Here is a 27,992-nt window from a genome sequence, read left to right on the forward strand (position 1 = left end):
TGGCGCGTGCCTGTAATCCCAGCTACTCAGGAGGCTGAGGCAGGAGAATTGCCTGAACCCAGGAGGCGGAGGTTGCGGTGAGCCAAGATCATGCCATTGCACTCCAGCCTGAGTAACAAGAGCGAAACTCCGTCTCAAAAAAAATAAATAAATAAAATAAAAACAATACAATGCAACTTTCTCAGCTCCTGCCTTATGATTGCTGGAGAGTCACCTCAGGCTGTAATTATTCTTCCCATTTTACAGGTGAAGAAACTGACTGCAACAGGCAAGTAATGTGCTCAAGGCTAAACAGCTGCTAGCGAGTGACAGGACCTAGGTGACAAGCCTGGGCCTGTCTGCTTTTCACTCCCATGCTCATCCCACTAAGCTCCTACTACTCCTAGGAAACTTTTGTCTGAATCAATAATTAATTTCAAAGGCTACTGCTCTGGCTTAGAAACTTGACAGTCACTTTGTGTAAGTTTTACAACAGTGCTCAGAAAACCCTGACACTGAATATGAATTATCTGAGGCATCTTCTGGGAGATGCAGGTGAGTCCACCTCTTACTCTTAAGGAAGGAGACCCCCTTCCCTCCGCCTGTCTTTAGGAGAAAAGGAGGAAATCGAAGTTAAAAGCCAGCCAGACGAGGTCAGTGGAAGAAGCAGTCAGGCGCCGCTGACCAGGTCTGGAGGTTAAAAATTAAACCCCCCTCTTCTGGTGTATGTCTTTAAGAAAGAAGAAAAAAAAAAAATTAACTCCCCCCTGCCGGCTGGGCGCAGTGGCTCACGCCTGTAATCCCAGCACTTTGGAAGGCCAAGGCAGGCAGATCACCTGAAGTCAGAAGTTTGAGACCAGCCTGACCAACATGGAGAAACCCTGTCTCTACTAAAAATACAAAATTATCCAGGCATGGTGGCGCATGCCTGTAATCCCAGCTACTCAGAAGGCTGAGGCAGGAGAATCGCTTGAACCCAGGAGGCGGAGTTTGTGCCAAGATTGTACCATTGCACTCCAGTCCGGGCAAGAAGAGCAAAACTCTGTTTAAAAAAAAAAAAAAAGAAAAGAAAAACTAACCCCTTTATTCCTAACCACATTCCTATCTGTAGATCACAGGCATGGTATGGAGGAACTTTATCCCAGAAGGCATTGTTCTTACTCAGTCACTCAAGACCCCTATCTAGTCACATCTCCCATGCTTGCTAAATCAATCACTACCCTCTCACATGTGCCCCTCTTAGATCCCTTAGATTGTGAGCCTTTAAAAGGGCCAGGATTGGACTGGGCACAGTGGCTTCACCCCTGTAATCCCAGCACTTTGGGATGCTGAGGTGGGTGGATCACGAGGTCAGGAGTTCGAGACCAGCCTGGTCAAGATGGTGAAACCTCATCTCTACTAAAAGTACAAAAATTAGCTGGGCGCAGTGGTGGGGGCCTGTAATCCCAGCTGCTCGGGAGGCTGAGGCAGGAGAATCACTTGAACCCAGGAAAGCGGAGGAAAGCGGAGGTTGTAGTGAGCCAAGATTGTGCCACTGCACTCTAGCCTGGGCAACAGAGCAAAACTCCGTCTCAAAAAAAAAAGGGGGGCCATGATTTTCTTTGCTGGGGAGCTGGGTTGTTGAGGCATCTTTGCCTGATGCTGCTACAGGCCAAATAAAATTACCTTCCCTGTTCAGTGTTGGAGAGATTTGTTTGCAGCTGCTCCGGCTTCATTTTGGTTCCCTGACCAGCAAGCAAGTTTCAGTTGATGGATGGCCAGGATAGCCTCCTAGGCAGTTTTGCCTTGCCCCATGGAGCGTCCCTGCGAGGGACTCTCCAGCCCATTTGGACGACGCGAGTCCTGAGAGTGCTCCCGGGTAGGCACTGGCCCCGGTGGAAAGCCTCGCCAGAGCAAAACAGGGTAGACCCCCACAGTGTGGATCCACCCAGTGACTGAACACAGAGAAGGAGCGGGTGTCTGAAGTGTCCGGATGTCAGAAACACGGTAGAACTTGCCCACCCCACAGAGTGGAAACATGGCCTAATCACCCATGACATGCCAATCTGTTTTCGAACTTTGAGCTTGATTTTTGTTTCTTTGTAACTGGTCTCAATAATCTTGTGTTCTCAGAGTTTGGGTGGTGGGAGGTGTGTGAGTGTGCGTGAGTGTGGAGGGGCCCAATTGGGCTCATCAGCCGTGAAGTGTGGGGGCCGCAGGTCCATTAGATTGGGCCGTAAGTCCCGAGCACATTGTGGGGCCGCCTGGGACCAGGGACTATCTGCAGAAGGCTGAAGGAGGTGCCCTTTCAGTCCAGGCGCTGTTGGGGGAGTAACTAACTCTCCAATGCCAAGCAGCGTCTGAAACACTCCCTTGAGGGGGATGGTCCTACCGGTCCGAAGCGAAAGTGAACAGAGTCCCGAATAGTAACATCAGGCAAAGTCAGTGAGAAACCCTTCTACCTTTTGGTACTACTGTTCTTAGGGAGATGGATAAAACACAGAGCAAAACTGCTCCGTTGGGACCTATGCTAAAGAATTTCAAAAAGGGATTTAATGGAGATTACGGTGCCACTATGACGCCAGGAAGACTTAGAATTTTGTGTGAAGTGGCCTGGCCACCATTAGAGGCGGATTGGCCCTCAGAAGAGAGCCTGGATAAGTCTCTTGTCTCCAAAGTGTGGTGCAAGGTTACATGGAAACCAGGACACCCCGACCAATTCCCATACATAGATTCTTGGTTACAATTGGTTTTAAACCCCTCATAGTGGTTAAGGGGCCAGGCAGCTGCAGTTCTAGTGGCCCAAGGACAGACAGGCAGGGAAAGATCTCGTTCACCCTCCAGGGGACACAGACTCTTAAGGTCTTGGCCATCTCAGCACCAGAAGACTCTTTGCTAGTAGCACCCCCTCCAATGGCATTCCCTCCGATGGCACCCCCTCCTTACTTAGAGGAGAGGTCCCCAACTCCAGAGCCAGAGGCCTCTGCACCTCCACAAGATCCAAACACTCCTAAGCCACCCGGAGTGGAAGGTAAAGGAGGCACTCCCCATAGCAACCTGCTTCCCAGAAAAATCACCCCCATTAGCAGCCTGGTTATGACTCAAGGTGGGAGTGCAAATGCTTCTAAGAGAACAGTGGTATACTGGAGTAGATGAGGATGGCCACATGGTAGAAAGGCGTGTCTTCACATATATACCATTCATTCGGTCGACCTCATAAACTGGAAAAATAGCAACCCATCTTACACTGACAAACCACAAGCTTTAATTGACCTGCTTCAGACTGTTATCCAAACTCATAATCCCACGTGGGCCGATTGTCACCAGCTGCTCATGTACCTTTTTAACACTCATGACAGGTGGAAAGTGCTCTAGGCAGCATCTAAATGACTGGAAGAGCATGTTCCAGCTGATTACCAGAATCCCTAGGAGTATATGAGGACCCAGTTGTCAGGAACTGACCCTCAGTGGGACCCAAATACCCCGAGGACATGCAGAGGTTAACTTGACGCAGAGAGGCCTTACTGGAGGGAGTAAGAAAAGGAGAACAAAAGGCCACAAATATACACAAAATATCTCAACTTAAGCAGGGGCAAGATGAAAGTCCAGCCCAGTTTTATGAAAGACTGCGTGAGGCCTTCCGCATGATACTTCCTTTGATCCTGAGGACCCTGAGAATCAGCGCATGGTGAACTTAACTTTAGTTCTTCAGAGCGCAGATGATATCAGGAAAAAGGTATAAAGACAGAATGGGTTCCTGGCCATGAGCACTGTGCAGTTGGAAATAGCCTATCGTCAGGTGTTTGTGAATAGAGATGCAGTAAGCTGCTGACAGAAGGAGCGACAAAACCTGTGAAGTATCAATTTGCTGGCTGCAGCTATCAGAGGAACCCCTTCAAAAGGGCAGGGCAAGGGGGGCCCTGGGAAAAACACCCAGTCAGATCAATCATGTCTGCAGTGCAACCAGCGTGCCTATTGTAAAGAAATGGGACACTGGAAAAATAAGTGTCCTCAGTTGGCAGGGGAACAAGGTAATCCCAAACAAGAAGTCTCAGGAAAAGATGAGGCTACCCTGTTTAGCTTGGCAGGGGGGCCATTAGACTGAAGGGGACCAGGCTTGAGTGCTCCCAAAGAGACCACGGTCAGGATGAAAGTGGGGTGCAAGGACATTAATTTCTTGGCTGACACTGGCAAGGAGCACTTGGTGGTGACACAACCCGTGGCCCCTTTGTCCAGCAAGACAATAAACATAATTGAGGTAACTGGAGTCTCGGAAAAGCAGGCTTTCTGCCTACCATGAACCTGTTCGGTGGGAGGCCATGAAATTACACATCAGTTCTTATACATGCCAAACTGCCCCCTACCCCTTTTGGGGAGAGACTTGCTAAGCAAACTAAGAGCTACCACCACCTTCACTATATAAGGACTCCCTGCAGCTAAAACTGTCTGGAGCAGGGATTACCATGGCCCTTGGGAGGAGGAATGGAGGATCTTCCTGACTAAACCAGGATGAGAATTAACCCCTGTTCTAGTCAAGTTATGGCCACAGGTCTGGGCAGAGGACAATCCCCCAGGGTTGGCAGTAAACCAAGTCCCGGTGGTTATTGAAGTAAAGCCAGGGGCATTCCCGGTCAGACTGAGACAGTACCCAGTCCCAAGGGAAGCTCTTGAAGGCATCCCAGTCTATCTCAGACATCTGTAAAATTTATGGTTTTATAGTTCCTTACCAGTCTCCTTGGAACACGCCTCTTTTTTTTTTTTTTTTTTTTTTGAGATGGAGTTTCGCTCTTGTTACCCAGGCTGGAGTGCAGTGGCGCGATCTCGGCTCACTGCAACCTCCGCCTCCTGGGTTCAGGCAATTCTTCTGCCTCAGCCTCCTGAGTAGCTGGGATTACAGGCATGCACCACCATGCCCAGCTAATTTTTTGTATTTTTAGTAGAGACGTGGGGAACACGCCTTTTCTACCTGTCCCCAAGCTGGGAACCAAGGACTGCTGACCGGTGCAGGACCTGTGCTTGGTCAACCAAGCAACCGTGACCTTGCACCCTATGGTGCCTAACCCATACACAGTGCTAGGACTGTTGCCGGCTAAGGATAGCTGGTTCACTTGCTTGGATTTGAAAGATGCTTTCTTCAGTATCAAGCTAGCTTTGAAAGTCAATAGCTTATTGCCTTTCAGTGGGAAAATCTAGAAACAGATGTCACTACCCAGTACACCTGGATTCCCCCACCATCTTCGGGGAGGCACTAGTTCGGGATCTCCAGAAGTTTCCTGCCAAGAGCCTAGGCTGCATGCTGCTCCAGTATGTTGATAATCTTTTATTGGGACACCCCACGGCAGTTGGGTGTGCTAAGGGAACAGATGCCTTACTTCAGCACCTGAAGGACTGTGGGTGTAAAGTGTCCAATAAAAAGGCTCAGATCTGCAGGCAGCAGGTACAGTATCTGGGATTCACTATTTGAAAAGGGGCAGAAAGGAAACAGGTCATCTGCAACCTGCCAGAACCCAAAACCAGAAGGCAGGTAAGAGAATTCTTGGGAGCGGTGGGCCTCTGTAGACTGTGGATTCTGAACTTGGCAGTACTGGCCTAACCCCTGTATGAAATCACAAAGCAGGGAGACAAGGAACCCCCTGAATGGAGATCCCAGCAGCAGCAGGTTTTCCACACCCTGAAGGAAAAATTATGTCTGCTCCAGCACCGGGATTACCTGACCTGACAGAGCCCTTTACATTATAGGTATCAGAAAAACAAAAAATGGCTGTTGGAGTGCTAACCCAAACCATGGAATCTTGACCAAGGCTGGTGGCCTATCTCTCTGAACAGCTGGATGGAGTTTCAAAGGGCTGGCCTCTGTGTCTAAGGGCTCTAGCATCAACTGCTTTGTTAGCCCAAGAAGCAGATAAGCTAACTTTGGGGCAGAATCTGAACATAAAGCCTTCTCATGCAGTGGTGATTCTAATGAATACTAAGGGACATCACTGTCTGACAAATGCCAGGCTAAGTACCAGAGCTTGCTTTGTGAAGACCCCTGCATCACCACTGAGGTCTGTAACACCTTAAGCCCTGCTACCATGCTCACAACATCAGAGAGCTCAGTGAAACATGATTGCATTGAGGTGTTGGACTCAGTCTATTCTAGCAGGCCTGATCTCCGAGACCAGCCTTGGACAACTGCTGATTTGGAGCTGTACGTGGATGAAAGCAGTTTCATTAACTCCCTCGGAGAGAAGTGTGCGGGATATGTAGGAGTAATCTTGAATATAGTTGTTGAAGCTAAATCACTGCCACAAGGAACCTCAGCCCAGAATGCTGAACTTATTGCCTTAATGTGGGCCTTGAAGCTGAGTGAAGGTAAGACTGGGAACATCTAAACTGACTCTCGGTATGCCTTAGGTACACAGGGCATTATACAAGGAAAAAGGACTCTTAAACTCAGGGGGGAAAAGAAATTATCAGCAGGAAATTCTACAGCCATTAGAGGCAGTCTGGAAGCCCTAATGGGTGGCAGTCATGCACTGCCGGGGACACCAGTGGGCCTCCACCGCTGTTGTCCTGGGTAACTCCCGGGCTGACTCAGGAGCTTGAAAAGCAGCATCCATTCCCTACCAAGCAGCAGTAACGGTCCCCCAATTCCCCAAATGCCTGATTTGGTGCCGACCTATTCTAAGAAGGAAAAAGACTTTTTTCAGAATGAAGGGGGACAGGCAATAAAGGAAGGGTGGATTCAGTTGCCAGATGAAAAAACAGCAGTGCCGCAGGTGTTGTGCAAGCCGTACATGAGACGACATATCTGAGCCCAGAATCTCTCGAAAAGTTAATGGGCCAGTACTTCTACATTTCGTATTTGCCAGCTCTAGCAAAGGCAGTGTCACAACGATGCGTCACCTGCCAACAACACAATGCAAAGCAGGGTCCAATGATCCCTCCTGGCTTACAGTCTTATGGAGCAGCTCCCTCTGAGGATCTTCAGGTGGCCTTCACTGAGATGCCCAAGTGTGGAGGTCACAGGTATCTGCTAGTTCTGGTATGTACATACCCTGGGTGGGTAGAAGCATTCCCAACTCAAACCGAGAAAGCTTATGAAGTAACCCGTTTGCTTCTTTGAGATCCCATTCCTAGGTTTGGACTGCCGTTGTGCATCGGCTCAGACAACGGGCCGGCTTTCGTGGCTGACTTGGTTCGTAAGACAGCAACGGTGTTGGGAATCACTTGGAAACTGCATACCGCCTGTCGACCACAGAGTTCTCGGACGGTGGCACGAATAAATCGGGTAATCAAAAATAGTTTACAGAAAGTGTGCCAGGAGACAGGGTTAAAGTGGGTATAGGCACTTCCCATGGTGTTGTTTAAAATTAGATGCACCGCTTCTAAGAAAACAGGGTACTCCCCTTATGAGATACTCTTAACATAAACTCCCTCCTATACTACGAGGGCTCCCAGGAACTCCTGGAGAGTTAGGTGAAATTAAATTACAGAGACAGGTACAGGTCTTAGGAAAAGTTACCCAAACCATCTCAGCCTAGGTAAATATTTGAAAGATGCCCAGTGAGCTTATTCTCCCCAGTTCATCCTTTTCCACCTGGTAATTGAGTGTGGATAAAGGATTGGAATATCACCCCTTTAAAGCCCCGGTGGAAGGGCCCCTGACCGTAATCCTGACCACTCCCACAGCTGTGAAGGTGGAAGGAATACCAGCTTGGATTCATCACAGCTGAGTAAAACCTGAAGCGGCTGAAACTTGGGAGGTGCAACCAGACCCAGGCAACAGCTGCAAAATCACCTTAAGAAAGACGGCAAGCCTTGCCCCAGCCACATCCCAGAAGCTGGCTGGTCTACGCATGGCCGAAGCATGAGGAAACTCATCATGGGGCTCCTTCTCCTTGAAATTGGGACTCATGTAGTAAGAACTTTACCTGACTTTGGAGACTATTCTCAGTGTATACATAAGGTCACTGAGGTAGGACAAAAAATCACTACCGTCCTTTCGTTCTGCGCTATTATGAATGTACAGGAATTCAGAAGGGAAATTGTTTGTATAATGGCACCCAATATAAAGTGTGCAACCCAGGGGATGGGCAACCAGATGTCTGCTGTGACCCATCAGAGCCCCCATGTGCACAATTTTTGAGGTAAAACATTTAACAACTGTGGCATGGAAAACCTCAAGTAAGTTAATTGCTAGAACAGAGGAGAAAGGAATCCCCAAGCAGTTGTCATAAAATCTGATGCTTGTGCGGCTATGGATAAGGGGTGTGGCTCTCTTGGGTGGGAGCAGGGTTATGCAGTCGAGCAAAAGTATATGTGCCAGACGACATATTTGTTTAGTGAATGTACTTACTAGTCATGTGTCATCTGGGCCACTTGGAAAAATGATAAAAATGACCCCGTCTATCTGACAAAGAGAAAAAGTAATATTCCCTGGAGTAATGTTCTCTGTACCCCTGGGCATTGCAATCCATTAGAGGTAATAATTACAAATCCACAGGATCCCCATTGGAAAAAGAGGAGAATATGTAAAGCTAGGAATTAATGGGAAGGAACTGGACCCCATAGTAAATATCTTAATTTAAGTGGAGATCCAAAGACGTACCTCCAGTCCAGTGCCTGAGTATCAGACTTTTTGTGATGAGTTAAATGAACCAGCCCCAGAACTCCCAAAGAAGATGAAAAACTTGTTCCTCCAGTTAACTGAAAATGTAACCCACTCACTTAATGTTACCTTTTGTTATGTGTGAGGGGATCTACAATGGGAGACCAGTGGCCATGGGAGCCTGAGAGTTACTGCCCTCTGATCCCGTCCTGGACCTAACCTCGGTCCAAAAAATTCAAACCAACAGCTTCTGAGTCCCAAAAGTCTCAATTATTGGACGGTATTGCCTAGCAAGAGAGGGAAGAGACTTCACCATCTCGGTAGGGAGGCCTAATTGCCTGGGACAGCAATCGTATAATGAAACAGTAGATACAGTCACTGGGTGGAGTTCAAACCACACAGACAAAAACCCTCTCCTTAAATTCCCTAAATTGCAAGATGCCTGGAATCATCCCAGCTTCGTCGAGACTGGACAGCTCCAGCTGGGTTGTATTGGGTAGGCGGGCACAGAGTGTATGTGCAGCTGCCTGAAAAATGGACCAGCAGCTGTGTCATAGACACCATTAAACCCTCTTTCTTCTTATTGCTGGTCAAGACAGGCAAATTGTTAGGCTACCCCATTTATACATCTCCCTGGGAACCAAGAAGCGTGTCTATAGGAAATTGGAAACATGATAGATGGCCTCCTAAAAGGATCATACAATATTATGGGCCTGCTACATGGGTACAGGACAGCTCATGGGGACACCAGACCTGAATTCATATAATCAACCTCATTATCTGGTTATAAGCTGTCTTAAAAATAATCACCAATGAAACTGGTAAAGTTTTAACCCTTTTGGCCCGGCAAGAAACTCAAATGAGAAATGCTATTTACCAAAATAGACTAGCACTAAACTACTAACTGGTGGCCGAAGGAGGAGTTTGTGGAAAATTCAGTTTAACCAATTGTTGCCTGCATATCGATGATCAAGGCCAGGCAGTTGAAAATATTTTAAGAGATATGACAAAGCTAGCCCATGTGCCGGTACAAGTTTGGCACGGGTTTAACCCTGGATCTATGTTTGGAAAATGGTTCCCGGCTTTAGGAGGATTTAAAACCCTCATAATAGGTGTGGTGATGGTAATAGGTCCATGCTTATTGTTCCCCTGTTTATTGCCTATATTCCTCTGAAAAATTAAAGGTTTAGTCACTACCATAGTTCACCAAAAAACTTCAGCTCAAGCATATTACGTGAATCATTATCAATCAGTATCGTTAAATGACCAGGATAGTGAGGAAGAGGGTAAAAACCCTCACTAATAAATAAATGAGGTTCTCAAAGGGGGAAAATGAGGAAGACCTCCTTCCCTCGGCCTGTGCTTAGGAGAAAAGGAGGAAATGAAAGTTAAAAGTCAGCCAAATGAGGTCAGTGGAAGAACTGGCTGGCACCACTGACCAGGTCTGGAGGTTAAAGATTAACCCCCCTACTCCTAAATACAATCCTATGTATAGATCACAGGCATGGTATGGAGGAACCTTATCCCGGAAGGCATTGCTCTTACTCAGCCACTCTGACCTTGGGAAAGGCCATGATTCTTCACAGGAGCTGTGAAAGGTCAAGAAGAAAGTGTAGGCCCCTTTTGTAAATGCAACAACGAAAAAAAAAAACCCAGTGGCTTCTACACATAGGGAAATCCCCTGTTTTCTGACCCTTAAAACAGTTCATCTTTAGCCTATTTAATAAATGTCTTCCTTTTCACATTTGCACCTCCCTCATCCCCAAAACTCAGCTTGACAGGGTGAGGATGAGAAATAGAGAGGATGTTTGTTTATTTCTCGAAAATCTGTCCCCTCTCTGCCACTCACCAAATGTTACTTCCTATTAGTATCGAAACAGAAGATGAAGATTTCATAAAATGGAGATCAAAATGACAAACTAGCTATCAGTTTTGAGGTCTCCCACATACAAGGTGGTCAGTAGACTCTTTCCCATTAGAAAACAGGTAGACCCTCCAACCTCATCTTTTTCTCCCCAACTCAGTGAGCAGCCAGAATCTGCTGCCCTCTCCCGTTGCATACTCCATGAGCTGTAGGGTGAAGTGGGGATAATGAGAGCAGGGACCCTGCAAAGCACAGTGTATGTCTTCCAAAAGTCCACCTTGTAGCATTTCTCCCACCAACCATCCTTAATATCCGAGTCCAGGGGACTATTGTGACATTTGCCAAGGTTTTTAACCAGTTGAATATGGCACCCATGGATGAAAAGGATACACTCACCATTGCCCAAAGTGCAATTTAAAGCAAGTTCTTCTTTAATGCTCTGGGGAAACTCTAAGTCAAACATCCTTTTAGACTTTAGAGCAAAAAGAGCAGCATTTACATTTCAAATAAGGAGTTCCTTTAGTCTTTCATTCACTCACTCATTGAGAGCCTATGTCAAATGCTTTTGTTGGTCAGGTTCCTGGAAAACAGATGCTGAGACAGAGATTTGTGTGCAGAAGTTTATAGGCAAGTACTCTTGGTGACAAGAAGGAAGCAAGATGGGGACTTGATTGAAGCTGGACTGAGATGCAGTCGCAACAAAGATCTCAGCTGATTCAGATCCCCTGGGGAGCTTCAGAGTTGCTGTACCTCAAGGCAAGCGAGAAGGACCTTGAGACACCCTCATGGATGCCCTATGGAGGAGGTGTGACCCTGGGTAAACTGTTCTCTTCTACTGAGGGCAAGTATAAAAATTAGAAGTTCCTGGATGGAATGTTAGGAGCAAAGGGGAGAAAAATGAAAAACTGAAAAAATTTGAAAGACAAAATATTTTGGGTTTTTTTGGTTTTTTATTTTTATTTTTTGAGACAAGTTCTCACTTTCTTACCCAGATTGCAGTACAGTGGTGTGACCGTGGCTCTCTGCAGCCTCAACCTTCTGGGTTCAAGCAATCCTTCCACCTTAGCCTCCCAAGTTTCTGGAACTACAGGCATGTGCTACCATGCTTAGCTAATTTTTGTGTTTTTTTTGTAGAGATGGGGGCTTACTATGTTGCCCAGGTTGGTCTTGAACTCCTGGCCTCAAGTGATCCTCACACCTCAGCCTCCCAAAATGCTAGGATCACAGGCATGAGCCACTGTGCCCAGCCAACAAAATATTTGAAAGACATTTTTAATGGGCAAGATTTTTCCTACCCAAACGATCATCAAATTTATCAGAATATTAACACTAATTTGTTAGAACTAGTAAGTAGTGTTTTCTTTAAAATTTTCAGGTATTGCAGACTGATCTTTGTTTTCTAAACATAAGCCTACTAATCTTTTCTGTGTGCCCCTGGAAAAATTAAATTACATCTATCTCAATTTGTACAATTAATGAAAATTAAATACCAAAATTGTTCATATGTACATTGTCTCCCCAACTAGATCACGTTCTCCTAAAAAAAGGAATTTATGTTTTTTATTTAAGCACGTCTCAAAGAAGTGCATACTAGATGCTGTACAGGCGAAAAGATGAATGCGTGGATAGAAAGGATGATGGGTGGATGGATGTACATATGTATAGCTAGATGGGTGGGTGAATGGATGAATGGGTGGGTGGATGGATGGATGGATGAATGTGTGGTGGGTAGAGGGATGGGTGGTTGGGTGGATGAATGAGTGTATGTATGTATAGATAGATGGGTGGGTGAATGAATGAATAGGTGATAGATGGATGGATAGATGGGTGGGTGAATGGATGGATGGATAAATGGATGGATGGATGGATGGATGGATGGATGGATAAATGGATGGATGGGTGGTTGGATGGAGGGATGGATGGAGAGGTAGATGGATGAAGAATGAATGGGCAGGTAATACATGAGTGAGTGGGTTGATGGATGGATGAATTGGTCGATGGGTAGATGGATGGATGGGTGGATGGATGGATGGATGGATGGGTGGAAAGATTTATGAGTAGGTAGATGAAAAGATGGTGAGTAGATGAAAAGTAGGTGGGTAGATAGATATATAGATTTTGAAAATGAGTATATATATGAATAGATGAATTCATCCCTGATAACAATTATAAATTGATGTCAGCATTAGAAAGAAAATATTCACAAAGATTGAGCAAAAATTGTCTAATTATCTAATAAACTAGAAAAGTAAAAATAAGGATGATATCACTAGACAGGGACATTTTACAGTATCTCTCCCACTCTTCCTCCCTCTAAAAACCTTGCAACTAGTTGATTTACCAGTACTACCCACTTGTGGTGAAACAATTTTTGTCATCAACACATCACTCACACCTCTCTCCCATCAAGAAAATACATGTGGTCCCCGAAATTTTCCACTGGGAGGTGTTTTGGGGGCAGCTAACTAAGAGGGGGCTTCCAGACAGATGGAGGAGTTGATACACATGAGGTCACAGAGCTACTGCCTCTCCCCCTTTAAAAGAAACTACTCAGCTCCATTTGTCGCAGAATCTAGAGGAAGTTGACAAAGCGTCACAGCAGCACAGCACAATATGTGGTGGAGAGTTTTCAGCTTGCTGGCTTGGTTGCATTTACAAGGTAAGGACTTAGAATTATTTTTTGTTGTTGTTGCTCAGCTGACTTAATGTTTTGCCAAATCTACCCATCGGTCAGTCAACTGCTTTCACAGAGGAGCCACTGTAGAAGACAACTCAGGTAACTGCTAATACTTTCCAAGCCATGCTCAAATCACACATCTGAGGGATGCTACTGCATTTATTTCATCTCTTGTTGAATGGCTAAAGGGTATAGAAGGGATCCTTACAGTGTGTGTCTCTGTGGGTCCCATGTTATGGCAAGATGTAACAAGCTTATTAGGCTCTGTCTTTTAAGGGTATACTAGTTGAAAGAGTATCCGTATTGAATTTTAAAATTCCTTGCTATATAAATCTTAGCCACATGATTTAATCTCTTTGAAACTCAGTTTCTGCATCTTGAAATGAAAATGATAAAAACGTTTGATCCACCATACTCCCTGGATTGTTAGAAGGATCAAATTTCAAATGTGAAAGCACTTTGAAAATGATAAATCACTGTACACCTCTTATTTAGCTCAGAAGTAATAATGAGACCAATGAAAATCTTGTGTTTATTTTTAAAGAATAAGTTATACTGTACATTTTACTATAATTTTCAGGAAGTTTTAGTGTTTAATTCTAATGTAGCATATGAAAATTAAGGATAGAAACAGTTTTCTATTTCTTGGAGCAGGTCAAATTATTTTCTACCCAAAGTGGGGGCAGGGGTGTAGGAAGTGGCTCTTGTCCCTCAGTCTCTGATTACATCTTGTGTCAGATTCATGCAAAGGAAATCACTCATAAAGCCACTCAAAAATTTTGCTTTTTGTTTCCAAATATCGAATCTGCTTTTCATGAAATGCACCTATCCTTCTAAATCTACATTCAATCTAGAATAGCATCTGAAGGATGCTACTTTAAAAAACCAGATTTCCTATTTTACATAGTACTTCAATTCCCTATTTCAGATACCTCAATTAGTGCCTTCTTTTTTTGGTCCCTGTACCCTAAGGCACTTAATAAGTATTCAATTTTGGTAATGAATAATATTAGTTTCTTCAATAAGTGGCTTAAAGAATAGCTAATACATTCAAAAAGAGTACATTTAGACAGCTAAAATTAGAATGATTTTAATTATTCCAAAGTTTAAAGCTTTTAACTGACCTTAACTTTTTCAGGCTTTGAATTATTGCCTCATAAAAAATAACTCATAAAAACACATTTGTTAAATAACTAGCAAAAATTATGTTTCAAGGTAAACCTAAATTATTTAAATACTATTTATATAGAGAGGAAAAGTATTTATTGTGCCATGCACAGTGCTGAGTACTCTATGTTAATTACATGTAATTATAGCAAAAGTGCTGAAGTAGGGAGTAATATCCCCAATTTAAAGATGAGAAATTTGAGGTAAAAGGTAGGTTAAAAAAAAATAAAAGGAAAAATAGTTAGGTAACCTGTCCAAGTTTTAAAGCTAGAATATGGCAACATAAATATCAGCCTATGAAGCAGATAGTAAAATTATTTATTTCATAAAACTTTTTTTTTTTGAGACACAGTCTCGCACTATCGTCCAGGCTGTAGTGCAGTGGCGAGATCTCGGCTCACTGCAATCTCCGCCTCCTGGGTTCAAGCAATTCTCCTGCTTCAGCCTCGTGAGTAGCTGGGACTACAGGTGTGCGCCGCCATGCCCAGCTAATTTTTTGTATATATATATATATATATTTTAGTAGAGATGGGGTTTCACCATGTTGGTCCAGATGGTCTGGTCTTGATCTCCTGACCTCGTGATCCGCCCGCCTTGGCCTCCCAAAGCGCTAGGATTACAGGCGTGAGCCACCGTGTCCAGCCTCATGAAACTTTTAATTAACGTGTTTTTGTGTGTATGTGTGTGTGTACTAGATTGTGATAGAAGATGTGTTTATTAACGTGGATCAAAAGTTTGAAAACCACTGACTTGCACAATTTGGAGGATTCAATATTGCAGAGTCCTAATTTGAAAACTCGTTCAAGGGGACCCCGAGGGCATCTGAGCTCAATGGCATTTGAGCAGTGGCTGCCGACCCGACCTAACCTTGCTCAAGCCCATCACAGATGTAATTAGGAGAGTAGTTGACCCTGCTGCTTTCTTGTCAGCAAAAAGGTCACACATCATCAATTTTGGCAAAGCTATAAATTGTCAGCTGATTTTAGCAAATTAAATGATGGGAAGATCACCGTGACTGCTTCTACAGTGTAACTTCTATGGCTGCCAAAAATTTACGGCAAAAAAAAAAAAGTCACATAATCTCAGAGCCTGCCCTCTTTTCAAGGCTACTCCTGGAATAGTCTTAGGATTGGTTAAAAAAACACAGACAGTAAAAATGAAGCATTTTTCAAAATTCATCTCATTAACTTACATTGTAGACAATGAAAATGTCAAATCCAACGAATTTTGAACCCTCTATTTTGGTTGTTTTGTGGAGGTTAGGATGCAGAAAACAGAGAAAAATTGCAGATTGAGCAGTTCTTTTTATACTTCATTTGCCCAGGAAAAAGTCACATGTTAGATGACATGTTGAGACAGCTTCTTTAAAATGTACTAAAAATAGTTTGATTCTGACAAGTCTGATTTATTTTTATACTTGCAGTTTTATCTATTGATTCAATCTAAAAAGAATAAAAATCTTTTTTTGGTAATGATCTGAATTAAAACACATTTTTCCTTAATACCTCATAACAGTCACGTAACTAAGGCTCTGATGTGAGAATTGATGCATTGCATGTCTATGGCTTTAATGTAGACCTCATCTTTGTTATTTGATATAACAGTTAAAGAGCAAAGTTAGCATCGTATTAAAATATTTATTCTGAAATATATACATTTACTCATTTTTATCCATTAATTCAATCAATATCAAAAATCTTCATTATGCTAAAATGAGTAAATGGCAAACAACTTTTCCATGAGGAGTTTGTAATCTATCTACAGAGAAACACCTGTAAGCAACTAGTTATAAAGTGATGTGCTAAGTGCTATAATAAAAGTGTATCTCAAGCCTTTGGGAAACTAGAGGAAAGACATTATGGGGAAGAGGGAGGCTAAGGCCTGTTTTGGAAGTTTTGACAAAAGTTGTGTAATTTGAGTTGAGTCTTTAAGTTGAGTCTTGAGTTGAGTCTTAACGTTGAGTCTTGAAGGAGATGAGAAAAGCATTCTAGGCCAAGAGAACATCATAGACAAAGACAAACTATCTTCTGGAGCCTAGAACTTTCTGGAAACAGCAAGTGGCCATGTACAAGGACTATCTGAAGAGGAGTATCAGGACATGACAAGGGAGGAGAACACAGGAGTCAAGTTGGCTGGAATTGGGCCTGATTCCTATAGGCCATGGAAGCCATAGCAAATATTTGAATGACGGAAGAGACATAATCAAATTCATGTTTTTTGTTTTGCTTTTTGTTTTTTGAGATGGAATTTCGCTCTTATTGCCCAGGCTGGAGTGCAATGGTGTGATCTTGGCTCACTGCAACCTCCGCCTCCCTAGTTCAAGCGATTCTTCTGCCTCAGCCTCCTGAGTAGCTGAGATTACAGGCATCTACCACCATGCCTGGCTAACTTTTTGCAATTTTTAGTAGAGACAGGGTTTCACTATGTTGGCCAGGCTGGTCTCAAATTCCCAACCTCAGGCGATCCACCCGCCTTGGCCTCCCAAAGTGCTGGGATTACAGATGTGAGCCACTGCGCCCGGCCTCAAATTCATGTTTTTAAAATGTAATCCTAGAAGTAGATGAGGATGATGAATTAGAGAGAAGAGAGACTAGAAGGAAGTTATTGCAATGGTCCAGGAAAGAAATGATGAAGTCCTTAACTAACACAGCAATAACAGTGATAAAAGGGAAATAAATTGATTAAAGAGATGTTTTTGAGAAAGAAGAGTTTAGAGAACCTCTCAAATATCTGGTGTGCAGTGATGTTGGTGATGACATTAATATAAGGGAACTCTAGAATGGGGCAGGTGGTATATCTGTGTCAGACATGGGTGGAGCATGGGGGCAATAGAGATAATGAGTTCCCATGGGACATGTAGAGTTTGGGGTCCTTGCAGGACAGACTTGCTCTGCTCTGGTTTTAAATTTATTGCACGTAAAAATTTAGCTACTAAGGCAAGAAAGGGAAATAATATTTTATTCTTTTCTCCGTTTACCGTGACAACCTATAGTAGAGGTAAAGATTACACATGCAAATTTTTAAAGTATTGGGAAAAACCAAAGCGTCTTAAGAACTGCACTGGTTTTGTCTATGTGCACTTTGGTAGGTGGCTGTTACTGCTGCTTGTCCTTTTGTTTGGGAGTAGATCACATGTGATTTGGTGTAAAGCCATCCACTGATAGGACAATTAGTTCATGGGATTTGGGGTGGTGATGAAGGTGAAGGTCACAGGCTCCATTTCCATATATAAACCAGTCACAATTGATAGCCCCAGGATCAGCTAGCAATCTCATCACCTATGGCTATGCATGGATGGATGAATTCAGTCACAGAGATAATGACAAAGCCCGGAAGTCAATAATCCATTCCGTAAACATGACCTACCAGTAGGAAGTGGTGACCTCACAGGAGAAACACCACAGTCACTCATTGTCAACCTCTGTATGCTCAGCACGTGGGGAGCCATGCAGGGCTAATTTGCAGATAAGAACTCTGAAGCTCAGACAGAGAGGACTAGACAGGAGGTGTACAGAACTCAGGGTCCAATAGGAAAGCTTAAAAGTGAATGGGGATGTACATGTCTTTAGAGCCTGCAGAGGAGGAAGTGGTAAGCAAGGAAGATACCTCACACCCCATCTCTCTGACAACAAAGGTGAAAGTCTGACTCCAAACTTAAGTGAAAGGAAATTCAAAAGAAGTTCCAATTTAGTTTCCAATGGCAATGAGAAGATCGTAGAGAACGTTTCCCGGGAAAATATGCCACCAAAAGTTAGGCACAGCATCCTGCTCTTCCATCTTTAACAAAACTAAAGACATTGAAACATATTTCTAAGCACTACAGTGTAAGCAAAGCTGGGTGGGTCTGTGGCTTCTCACTGGGGCTATTCTTCCTTTCTACAGTGATTTCCTGTTTCTAAATCAAACATGGGGTCTACATGATAATACTGCAAGATAAGCAGATCTGTAAAGCCAAAAGCAAGGCTTGGTGCAAAGAGTAAAGGAAACAGCTAAAATCCTATGCTTCAAACGTAGCCTTTTCTATATGAAACTCGGGCATCTATGGTGTGGTCAGTCTGGTTAGCAGCCTGATACCGAATTCTCAGCAGCAAGTGCAGACGTTAATCTTAAGATATACAGTACTTTAGCGTGTAATAAAAAGCCAAACCATATTTCATCACAATTTTTAAATGTTGTAAGAGTTAAATTACACTATTTAATTCATAAGCACGCATACCAAGAAAGAGACAAATGATATCATACATCCTTAAAATGGAAGACATTTATTGCTAAACAGGCTGCAGGTAAATCTCACCACTCCATCTTACCCAGTGCAGGCTTTCTGTTTAGACCATCGCTTTACCAAAGGTAAGGACATTGGCAAAACTTATGTCAATGTCTAGTCCCCAAGAAGGAAATTAGGGCATGTTTCTTAACACTAGTCTTTATTCTATCATTGATTCAATGTGTAACTTTCTTCCAGTAACTTCCGTCCTGTTTCTCAGTATTTTTATTAGCAACAGGAGAGCAAAGGTATCTATCAATTACCTATGTTATGGTGCTGTCGTGAAAACTGGCATTAAGCCAGTAACTTTCTTTTTTTTTTTTGAGATGGAGTTTCGCTCTTGTTACCCAGGCTGGAGTGCAATGGCACAATCTCGGCTCACGCAACCTCTGCCTCCTGGGTTCAGGCAATTCTCCTGCCTCAGCCTCCCGAGTAGCTGGGATTACAGGCACGCGCCACCATGCCCAGCTAATTTTTTGTATTTTTAGTAGAGACGGGGTTTCACCATGTTGACCAGGATGGTCTCGATCTCTTGACCTCGTGATCTACCCGCCTCGGCCTCCCAAAGTGCTGGGATTACAGGCGTGAGCCACCACGCCCGGCAAGCCAGTAACTTTCAAGCTCATATTGTAATAGTTTCTGTAAGGAATGTATTTTAGGGAAATATAAAACATAGTCATTCTCCTCTAGAAGCTTTAGTCTGTTTATAGGAATCAAGACTGCACAAGAACTGAGTAACTGAGTAAAACAAGAAGCATCACAGTGCTGTGGAATTTCATTCTAGATTCAAATATTGGCTCAAAAACTACTTAACCTCTGAGCTTTGATATCCTCATCTGTGAAATGGGAATAACGACACATTCTTTACAGAGTTATTGGGTTTGGGCCTGAGTAACTGGGCTATTTGCTGATGGTGAAATCTAAAATAACACATTTAGGGGGAGAGAATCAAGAGGCTATGTTGTACTTGCCAGGTTTGAAATGCCTTTTGAACTTCTTACTGATTGTCAGAAAAGTGATGAGGCCAGATGAGATGACCTATGGAGTGAGTATAGAGAGAGTCTATCCGGGTCTGACCTCCGTTATGTGGAAGGCAGATTGATGAGGAGAACCCAGGAATGGAGATGGGGAGCAGCAGCAGCCAGTGAGTTAGGAGTTAGGAGGGGCGTCGAAGAGACTGACATCTAGGGAACCAAGTAAAGACACTGACTTAAGAAGCAGGGAGTGATCATTTATGGTGAAGGCACATAATAGACTGAATAAGATATAGTCTGAGAATGGAGCATTGCTTTGAGCAATGTGAAGGTCTTTGGCAACCTTGAGAGAGAGCGATTTCAACGAAGTAGTGGAGTTGAAAACCTGGTCAGAAAACAAAGAGTGGGATAAACAAGTATAGATAGTTCTTTAGAAAAATGTGTCAATAAAAGAGAGGGAAGACCGGGCACGGTGGCTCATGCCTGTAATCCCAACACTTTGGGAGGCAGAGGCGGATGGATTACTTTAGGTGAGGAGTTCGAGACCAGCCTGGACAACATGGGTAAAACCCCATCTCAACTAAAAGTACAAAAATTAGCCAGGTGTGCTGGTGGGTGCCTGTACTCCCAGGTACTTGGGAGGCTGAAGTAGAATTTCTTGAACCCGGGAGTGGAGGTTGCAGTGAGCCGAGATCATTCCACCGCAACCTGGGTGACAGAATGAGAATCCATCACAAAAAAAAAAAAAAAAAAAAGGAACATAGGGTAGTAGCTGGAATGAAATCTGACATAGTTTTGTTTATCCATTTTAATATGGGAGAAATAGTATGTATTTGTATGCTGATGAGTATGACAGATTTTTTTTTCTTAAGTTTTTGTAGAGACAAGTCTTACTATGTTTCCCAGGCTGGTCTCAAACTCCTGGCTTCAAATGATCCTCCTGCGTTGGCTTCCCAAAGTGTTGGGATTATAGGCGTGAGCCACCACATCCAGCAAGAGAATGATACAGTTAAAGAGAAAAAAACAACGATGGCAGAATTATTTTTTGTACCAAATCATCTTTTGAGAGATGGGGCAATATAGGAGGGAATTCATTGAGTAAACAAAATGGGATGGAACCCGGTGCCCAAGTGGAGATAGCGGGTACCCAGTCCATTCACAGTGATGCAGGGCAGGCCAAGTGTGCAGGATCAAACAGCAAGTAGATGTGACTCGGGGATGACACTGACACATATGTATGCAAATAAGTTAGTGTTTCAATAGCAAACAGTGGGAAAACATTTTATAATTTCATTTTATTTATTTCATTTTTTTTGTTGTTGTTGAGACAGAGTCTCACTCTGTCACCCAGGCTGGAGTGCAGTGGTGCTAACTTGGCTCACTGCAACCTCCACCCCCTGGGTTGAAGTGATTCTCCTGCCCCAGCCTCCCTAGTAGCTGGGATTACAGGCACACACCCTCAAGCCCAGCTAATTTTGTATTTTTAGTAAAGATGGGGTTTCACCATGTTGGTCACGCTGGTCTTGAACTTCTGACCTCAGATGATCTGCCCACTTCTATCTCCCAAAGTGCTGGGATTACAGGTGTGAGCAGCCACACCCGGACACCATAATTTTATTATTTCACAGAGCTCTAATACCTCCATCTGTCTGTATGTCTGTCTGTCTGTCTCTCTCTCTCTCTCTCTCTCTCTCTTTCCATCAAATAATGATTGTGTGCCATGAACTGATATGATTAACTACACCCTTGGCTGAAATCTAAGGTCCAAAATAAAAAGAACTCATTATCATAGTTTGCTCCTCAAAATCTTGAATCCTCCTGAACTGCTCCAATTTAGGTTTACTGTGACTGCAACTGTTTCTCCCTCAATGTCTGTTAGAACCTTGGAATGTTTAATAATAAATAGTTCCGTAACACTGGGGAAGGAGGTCCCTAGTGAAGAGCTGCAGAGCTACAAGGCTTTGTCTTTTGACACAGACCCTTTCCACTTTCCTTTGTAAAGCAAGAGTCAGTTCAGCTCTTCAAATAATCATTATGCACTATTTACCAAGTAAAAGCAGCATGTTATGCTGACTATGGACTAAGTACAATACTAGGTTTTTTACATGTTTTCTAAACTGTCTCAACGACTCCATGAGATGAATACTATTGTTTTTCCTGTTTTTATGGTAAGGAAACTGACACACAGATATTGCCCAAGTTCATGGTGTCAGTAGTGGAGGAGCAGGATTCCAACCCAGTCTATTTGGCTCGTGTGCGTGTGAGTTACCCATTGCATCATGTGCCACCCAGGTTAGGGACACAGACATAATTATAAACTGTTCCTCTCTGCACAAGTTCAGATGGTACAAAGCCTAGGGGTCTATTGACAGATAACGCAATCAAGAGCCAAAATGTTCTCAGAAAGCCTGAACCCTCAGTCCAAACTTACCAAATAAGGCTGATCTAGGGAGAATATGAAATCTGAACTTTGGTTCTAAAATGAAATGCATCATCAACACAGGCTAGGGAGATGTGATGTGACACAAATTATCTGAAAAAGATCTGGGTGTTTTTGGTGATTGCCTAAATAGGGGCCTAGTGAGATGTTACAGCTCAAGAGTGAAAACCCTGGAGTTAATAGAACAAGGCAGTCCAGAGGATCAGTAGTGATGCAAGTGAATGTCCCCCTATACTCTAGCCAGCTCTGATGACATGTGAGTCCCCTGTCCCATGCAAAGAGGCATATTTTTGGAAGGACATTGACAAACTACAGCATATTCACATGTGGCTGTTGGGAAATGGTGAAGAAATGATAATGAAACTAAAGGTGTAGCTTTTTAAATTATTTGACCATGCTATGGAAAAGACATTTATCTTCAGAGGACCCAGTCCAACTAAGGGTGTAAGGGGTTGGACACAGTGGTATGGTAGAATGTCTTCAGGAAGTCTTTGAAAGTGAGACAGACACTCATCTTCCTGTTCCATGTGGTTCTTGCAGCAGCAGAGAATTGGTCCCAAGTATCTGAGGAGCATCCACAGGCCTCTGGAATTTTATTCATTGTGTTGCAGCTGTGTGCTTTGGGAACAGAATGCTCTGAACACTTAGGCGTGGGGTTAGGAGAACTGATGTGGGGGCCCCACCAAGAATTCCGAGTTAATTAGCAGTGAATGAGGAGGGCAGGATACAAACTTCCTGAGTGAGTCTAGCATACTGCCAAAGTGGAGGACCACTGGCTTTCCTACCCTCCTGATATGGATGCCATGAGGACACAAGAATAGGGACTCAATGGCTTCTTAAATCTTTATTATCAGCAAAAATCCCTTAGAAGAAATTCTGTTGTCATTCTCTATTAACATTGTCCTTATTACTTACTCAATTATGGATTGATGTCACAGATGAGAATATTTCCAAATGGCCAAACCTAAGCAGAATTCTGGCCTTATGCCTCAATGCTTTTTTTGAAAGCACAGATCTCTTTGTATTGCCTCCTTGTTGTTCATTATGGTATTGGTGGATGATATGGGTGTTTTTCCATTAGAACTCAAGCAAACAGTTTCCCATGAAAGCTTACGTGAATACAATACAATAATTCTGAGTTATTTCTGCTAGAGGCTAGATTCAAATTAATGATCTAGGAATGTAACAAACAAAAAAGTAGACACCAATTAATTCCCAGAGCTCTCCAAAACACTTTTCCTCATACTTGAAATTTATCACAAGAAAATAAACTCTCCTGGTTTCTTAGTCATCGATGTTGTTAAGGTTTAAGATGATGCAGTAAAACTTGTTACATTTGCTATTCGTAACGTATAACCCCATGGCATTCTTCTGTTTATAAAAGTGTTTTATACCTTCATTGATAAGAATTGTCTTTTCCTCAGGAAAAATAATTTAAAATATGAAGAAATAATGAATGACAATAAGCATACCAAATCATCAGGAACGCCAGTTTATTTTCCATCAATTTCTTTCCTGGGGAGATAAATGTGCAGCTGCTTAGAACCTATTGTTCATCATTCTCCGGGGGTTGTGATTCGGAGAAATTAGACTCTTGTGTTTGTCTGGAGAAAGCTGGGCTGTGGAATATGGAATTGAATGAGATCTTAGATTATCTGCCCTGTAGTGGAGACGCTCTCAGACAGGTGGGGCTTAGCTACTTGCCCCAAGGGGCAACTCCATAGTTCACCAGAGCACCCCAATAGTGACATTCTTTCTTAGAATCCTAGACACACAACTTGAAAGTACTAGATGCCTATTTTATAAGCTGATGCCAGAAAGGCTTACTTTTCTGGGGTCTTGTGGCTTAGATAGGCTGATGTAGTTACATAAGCACGCCCTTTGCCATCCACAGCCCAGGGTACCCCCAGCTCCATGACTTCTGTGACCTTGAGCCTCTGTTCCCTGGTCTGTAAAGTGAGCATAATTCTTCCTTTCTAGGATTAGTTTGAAAATTAAATTCCAGCCCGGCACAGTGGTTCACACCTGTAATCCCAGCACTTTGGGAGACTGAGACCTCAGACTGAGACTGAGGTCAGGAATTCGAGACTAGCCTGACCAACATGATGAAACTGCATCTCTATTAAAAACACAAAAACTATCCTGGCGTGGTGGTGCGTGCCTGTAATCCCAGCTACTTGGGAGGCTGAGGCACGAGAATCGCTTGATCCCGGGACATGGAGGATGCAGTGAGTCGAGATCGTGCCACTGTACTCTAGCCTGGGTGACAGAGCGAGACTCTGTCTTAAAAATAAATAAATAAATAAATATTTAAAAAGTTAAATTCAATACAGGTAAATGGCCTGGCACAGTTCCTGACATATGGCAGAGCAAGTGCCCCACACCTGTCAAACTGTAGCTTGAACTTCCCTTTCTTCTGTCAAAATCCTACCCCTTCCTTCAGACTTGGTTCCAGGATTCCCTTCTTCAAGAGGCGTTGTTACTGCTCCTACTTTCAGTTCTTAACTCACAGGTTTTTTTTGTTTTTTTTTTTTTTGTATTTGCTTATTCTTTTGGTTTCTAAAAGGAATACATAATACGTGATCGAATGAATTAATGAGACAAGATCCCTGAGACAGTATGGCCACCCCCCCGGCCTGATCGCCCCCATTTCTCTTCCTCCACAGAGGCCTCTCTGACTAACCACACAGAAACCATCACCTTGGAGGAAGGCCAGACGCTTACGCTGAAGTGTGTCACTTCTCTGAAGAAGACCTCCTCCCTGCAGTGGCTGACCCCCACGGGCTTCACCATTTTTTTAAATGAGTATCCTGGTAAGTGAAAGAAAGAGAAAGAAATGCCACCAGACTTCAAACTGAGGGATTTTCCAGGGGGACAGGTTGGTGGTAGAGAAAGCCTGCATGAGTCACCCAAGGGGTGGGCTCAGCCCACCTACTGTTACACGTGAATCACACCTCCAAAGCCAGTTGCTTTACACGAGGCTGCTTGCTGCGGGGCAGGAACTGTGAAATGGAAACCCCACCAGAATGGTTGTTAAAGGGGGCTCAAATTACAAAGCACATTTCCATGTCCCCACCCCACACTCACATCACTTTTTCACTCTCGGTAACCATCACACAGCCACAGCACAATAACCCACAGGCAGCCAACTGACTGGGGGCACCGTCCTCATGCAGCCACCACCACCCCACATAGGAAGCCAGATGCTCCGTTTTCCATCCGTGCAATCCAAAGGCACATTACAAAGTTCCCTTCCAGATAGCTCTTCTCCTGGTGGTCTTAACATAAAATCAAGATTTCTAAGCAATGGAAATAGGCAGGAGGTATTACAGTGGAAATGAGGGCAGTCATTTCTGTCTTCACAAACACACACGAAGAAAGTGCAAGATGTCTGAGATGGAAAAAGACTCTTAAAAATCTCTTGGTTTCATCCCTTTGACTTTAAGCAGGGTTTTACTAAACCCTAGATCGTTTTATATCTCCATTTAATATTCCTAATCGCCAAATACTTGGAAAAGTCTAAACAGCACATTTCATTCTTATTTATAAAGCAGAGCCTCTTAAAACATGTCATATGCTGGCTAGGGAATGTGGCTGATGCTTATAATCCCAGCACTATGGGAGGCTGAGGAGGGGGGATCATTTGAGGTCAGGAGTTCAAGACCAGCCTGACCAACATGGTGAAACCCAGTCTCTACTAAAAATACAAAAATGTTAGCTGGGTGTGGTGGCACACCCCTATACTCCCAGCTACTGGGGGAGACTGAGGCAGGAGAATCACTGGAACCCAGGAGATGACAGTTGCAGGGATGCCGAGATAGTGCCACTGCACTCCAGCCTGGGCAACAGAGCAAGATTCTGTCTCAAAAAAAAAAAAAGGTTATGTGCTTTGAAAGCGTTATTAGATACTGATATGTTAACATAAAGAAATATATTATGTTAAGCTAAAACAACTAGTAATACTAGATTCCAGTAGAAGTAAACACTAATTGTTAAAAGTTCTGAGATAAAAAAATTTTAAATAGAGATAATTCCGTGAAATAACGCTTTTTGCTGTTTTGGTTTTGGTTTTGGCAAACTGGGAGAAGAGGGACACTCTTGGATTTCTGCAGCAGAATGGCTTGATCTAGCTCAGTTACTGATCTTGCCTTCCAGTGGACATCGGACAGTCTGGAGATAGTTTTGATTGTGCCACATGTAGAAAGCAGGCGGTGCTTCTGGCATCTAGTGGGTCGAGGCCAAGGATGCTGCAAACATCCTGTAATGTACAGGGCAGTCCCACAACCAAAGAACTATTGACTCAAATATCAATGGAGCAGAGACTGAGAACCCCTAAATTCTAGTTCATATAATATCAGTGCCCCAGGGCACATATTGTTCCAGACAAGGAACACCTTCCTTGATCAGTCCTTCAAGTCTCAGCTATCGTAGACTTGTTCATATTATGCATCTTAACAGTAGAAAACAAAAATAAACAAATTAAAACACTCATATCAGGAGCCTCTGATTTGCTAAATGAGTTTTGACGTTAGATAGGAATCCAGGTCATTACACCATCAAGAGAAACACTTGATATCTGCTGGAACTTTCTGGAGCTGACTATTTTTTGCCATTGGCTAAATACCTGGAAGGATGAAGTCATAATCTGTGGGAAATTTCAGATAATAACAAACTTTAAAAATAAAAAATACAAAGCACTTATCAATTGGTGCATTTATCAAGGCATTTACTTTCCAAACTTTTAAAACACAAAATAAAAATCACTTATGGGTTGGTGCATTTATCAATGCATTTACCTTCCATTCTTCACACTCATTGTGACCGGATAATCTCAAATGAATCACATTTCAAAGACATAAATGGCATTTTCCATTAAATTTGTTTGTTTGTTTGTTTTGAGACGGAGTTTTGCTTTTGCTGCCCAGGATGGAGTGCGATGGCACGATCTCTGCTCACTGCAACCTCTACCTTGTTCAAGCGATTCTCCTGCCTCAGCCTCCCGAGTAGCTGGGATTACAGGCATTCACCACCACACCCGGCTAATTTTGTATTTTTGGTAGGGACAGGGTTTCTCCGTGTTGGGCAGGCTGGTCTTGAACTCCTGACCTCAGGTGATCTGTCTGCCTCAGCCTCCCGAGTAGCTGGGATTACAGGTATTCACCACCACACCCGGCTAATTTTATATTTTTGGTAGGGACAGGGTTTCTCCATGTTGGGCAGGCTGATCTTGAACTCCTGACCTCAGGTGATCTGCCTGCCTCAGCCTCCCAAAGTGCTGAGATTACAGGTATGAGCCACTGCCCCCGGCCTAAAAATATTTTTAAAATAGAAACTACTCCTGCAACCTGAATCCTTCATCTGCATAGTGTTTTTACCTTCCTACAGGCACAAATAAATTTATGTCACAGAGCCCACTATCAAAATACTCCATTTCCTAAAATAACTTTGAGAGGCATCAACTACTGGCAGTTGAATTTGGAAGGCAGCTCAATTTGTGTCTTTAAAGTGTGAAAACAGGCTGGGCATGGTGGCTCAAGCCTGTAATCCTAACATTTTGGGGAGCCGAGGTGGTGGATTGCTTGAGCTCATAAGTTCTAGACCAGTCTGGCCAAAGTGGTGAAATCCCATCTCGACTAAAACACAAAAAATTAACCAGGTGTGGTGGTGCATGCCTGTAGTCCCAGCTACCTGGGAGGCTGAGTCATGAGAATTGCTTGAATCTCTGAGGCAAAGGTTGCAGTGACCCAAGATCATGCCACTGTACTCCAGCCTGGGCAACAGAGCAAAACTCTGTCTCGAAAAAAAAAAAAAGGTACAAAAATCAAAAGCTACTCCTGTGAATGATCAATCTGTGTTCATCGTATACCTTTCCTCATGACACTCGATTTCCCTCTTGTACAGCTTTTAAAAATTCCAAATACCAGCTTCTTCATTACTCGGCCAATCAGCTCTCCATCAGCGTGCCTAATGTGACCCTGCAAGATGAAGGCGTGTACAAGTGCTTGCATTACAGCGACTCCGTGAGCACAAAGGAAGTGAAAGTGATTGTGCTGGG

General features: G+C 43.5%; 1 protein-coding gene across 1 annotated transcript in view; it reads left to right on the plus strand.

Moving 5' to 3' along the window:
• Positions 1–12,913: 12,913 nt before the first annotated feature.
• CRTAM (cytotoxic and regulatory T cell molecule) overlaps positions 12,914–27,992 on the plus strand; it is a 34,831-nt gene continuing 19,752 nt past the window's right edge. The window contains exons 1-3 of the mRNA XM_012470265.2: positions 12,914–13,074; positions 24,604–24,750; positions 27,839–27,991. Of these exons, the coding sequence (XP_012325688.1) occupies positions 13,029–13,074; positions 24,604–24,750; positions 27,839–27,991 (346 nt within the window). The 5' untranslated portion in view covers positions 12,914–13,028. The remainder of the gene's footprint in view (positions 13,075–24,603; positions 24,751–27,838; position 27,992) is intronic.

Source organism: Aotus nancymaae, unplaced genomic scaffold (genome assembly GCF_030222135.1).
Source record: "Aotus nancymaae isolate 86718 unplaced genomic scaffold, 86718_ANA_hifiasm-v0.15.2.pri h1tg000012l, whole genome shotgun sequence".
NCBI classification, from domain to species: domain Eukaryota; kingdom Metazoa; phylum Chordata; class Mammalia; order Primates; family Aotidae; genus Aotus; species Aotus nancymaae.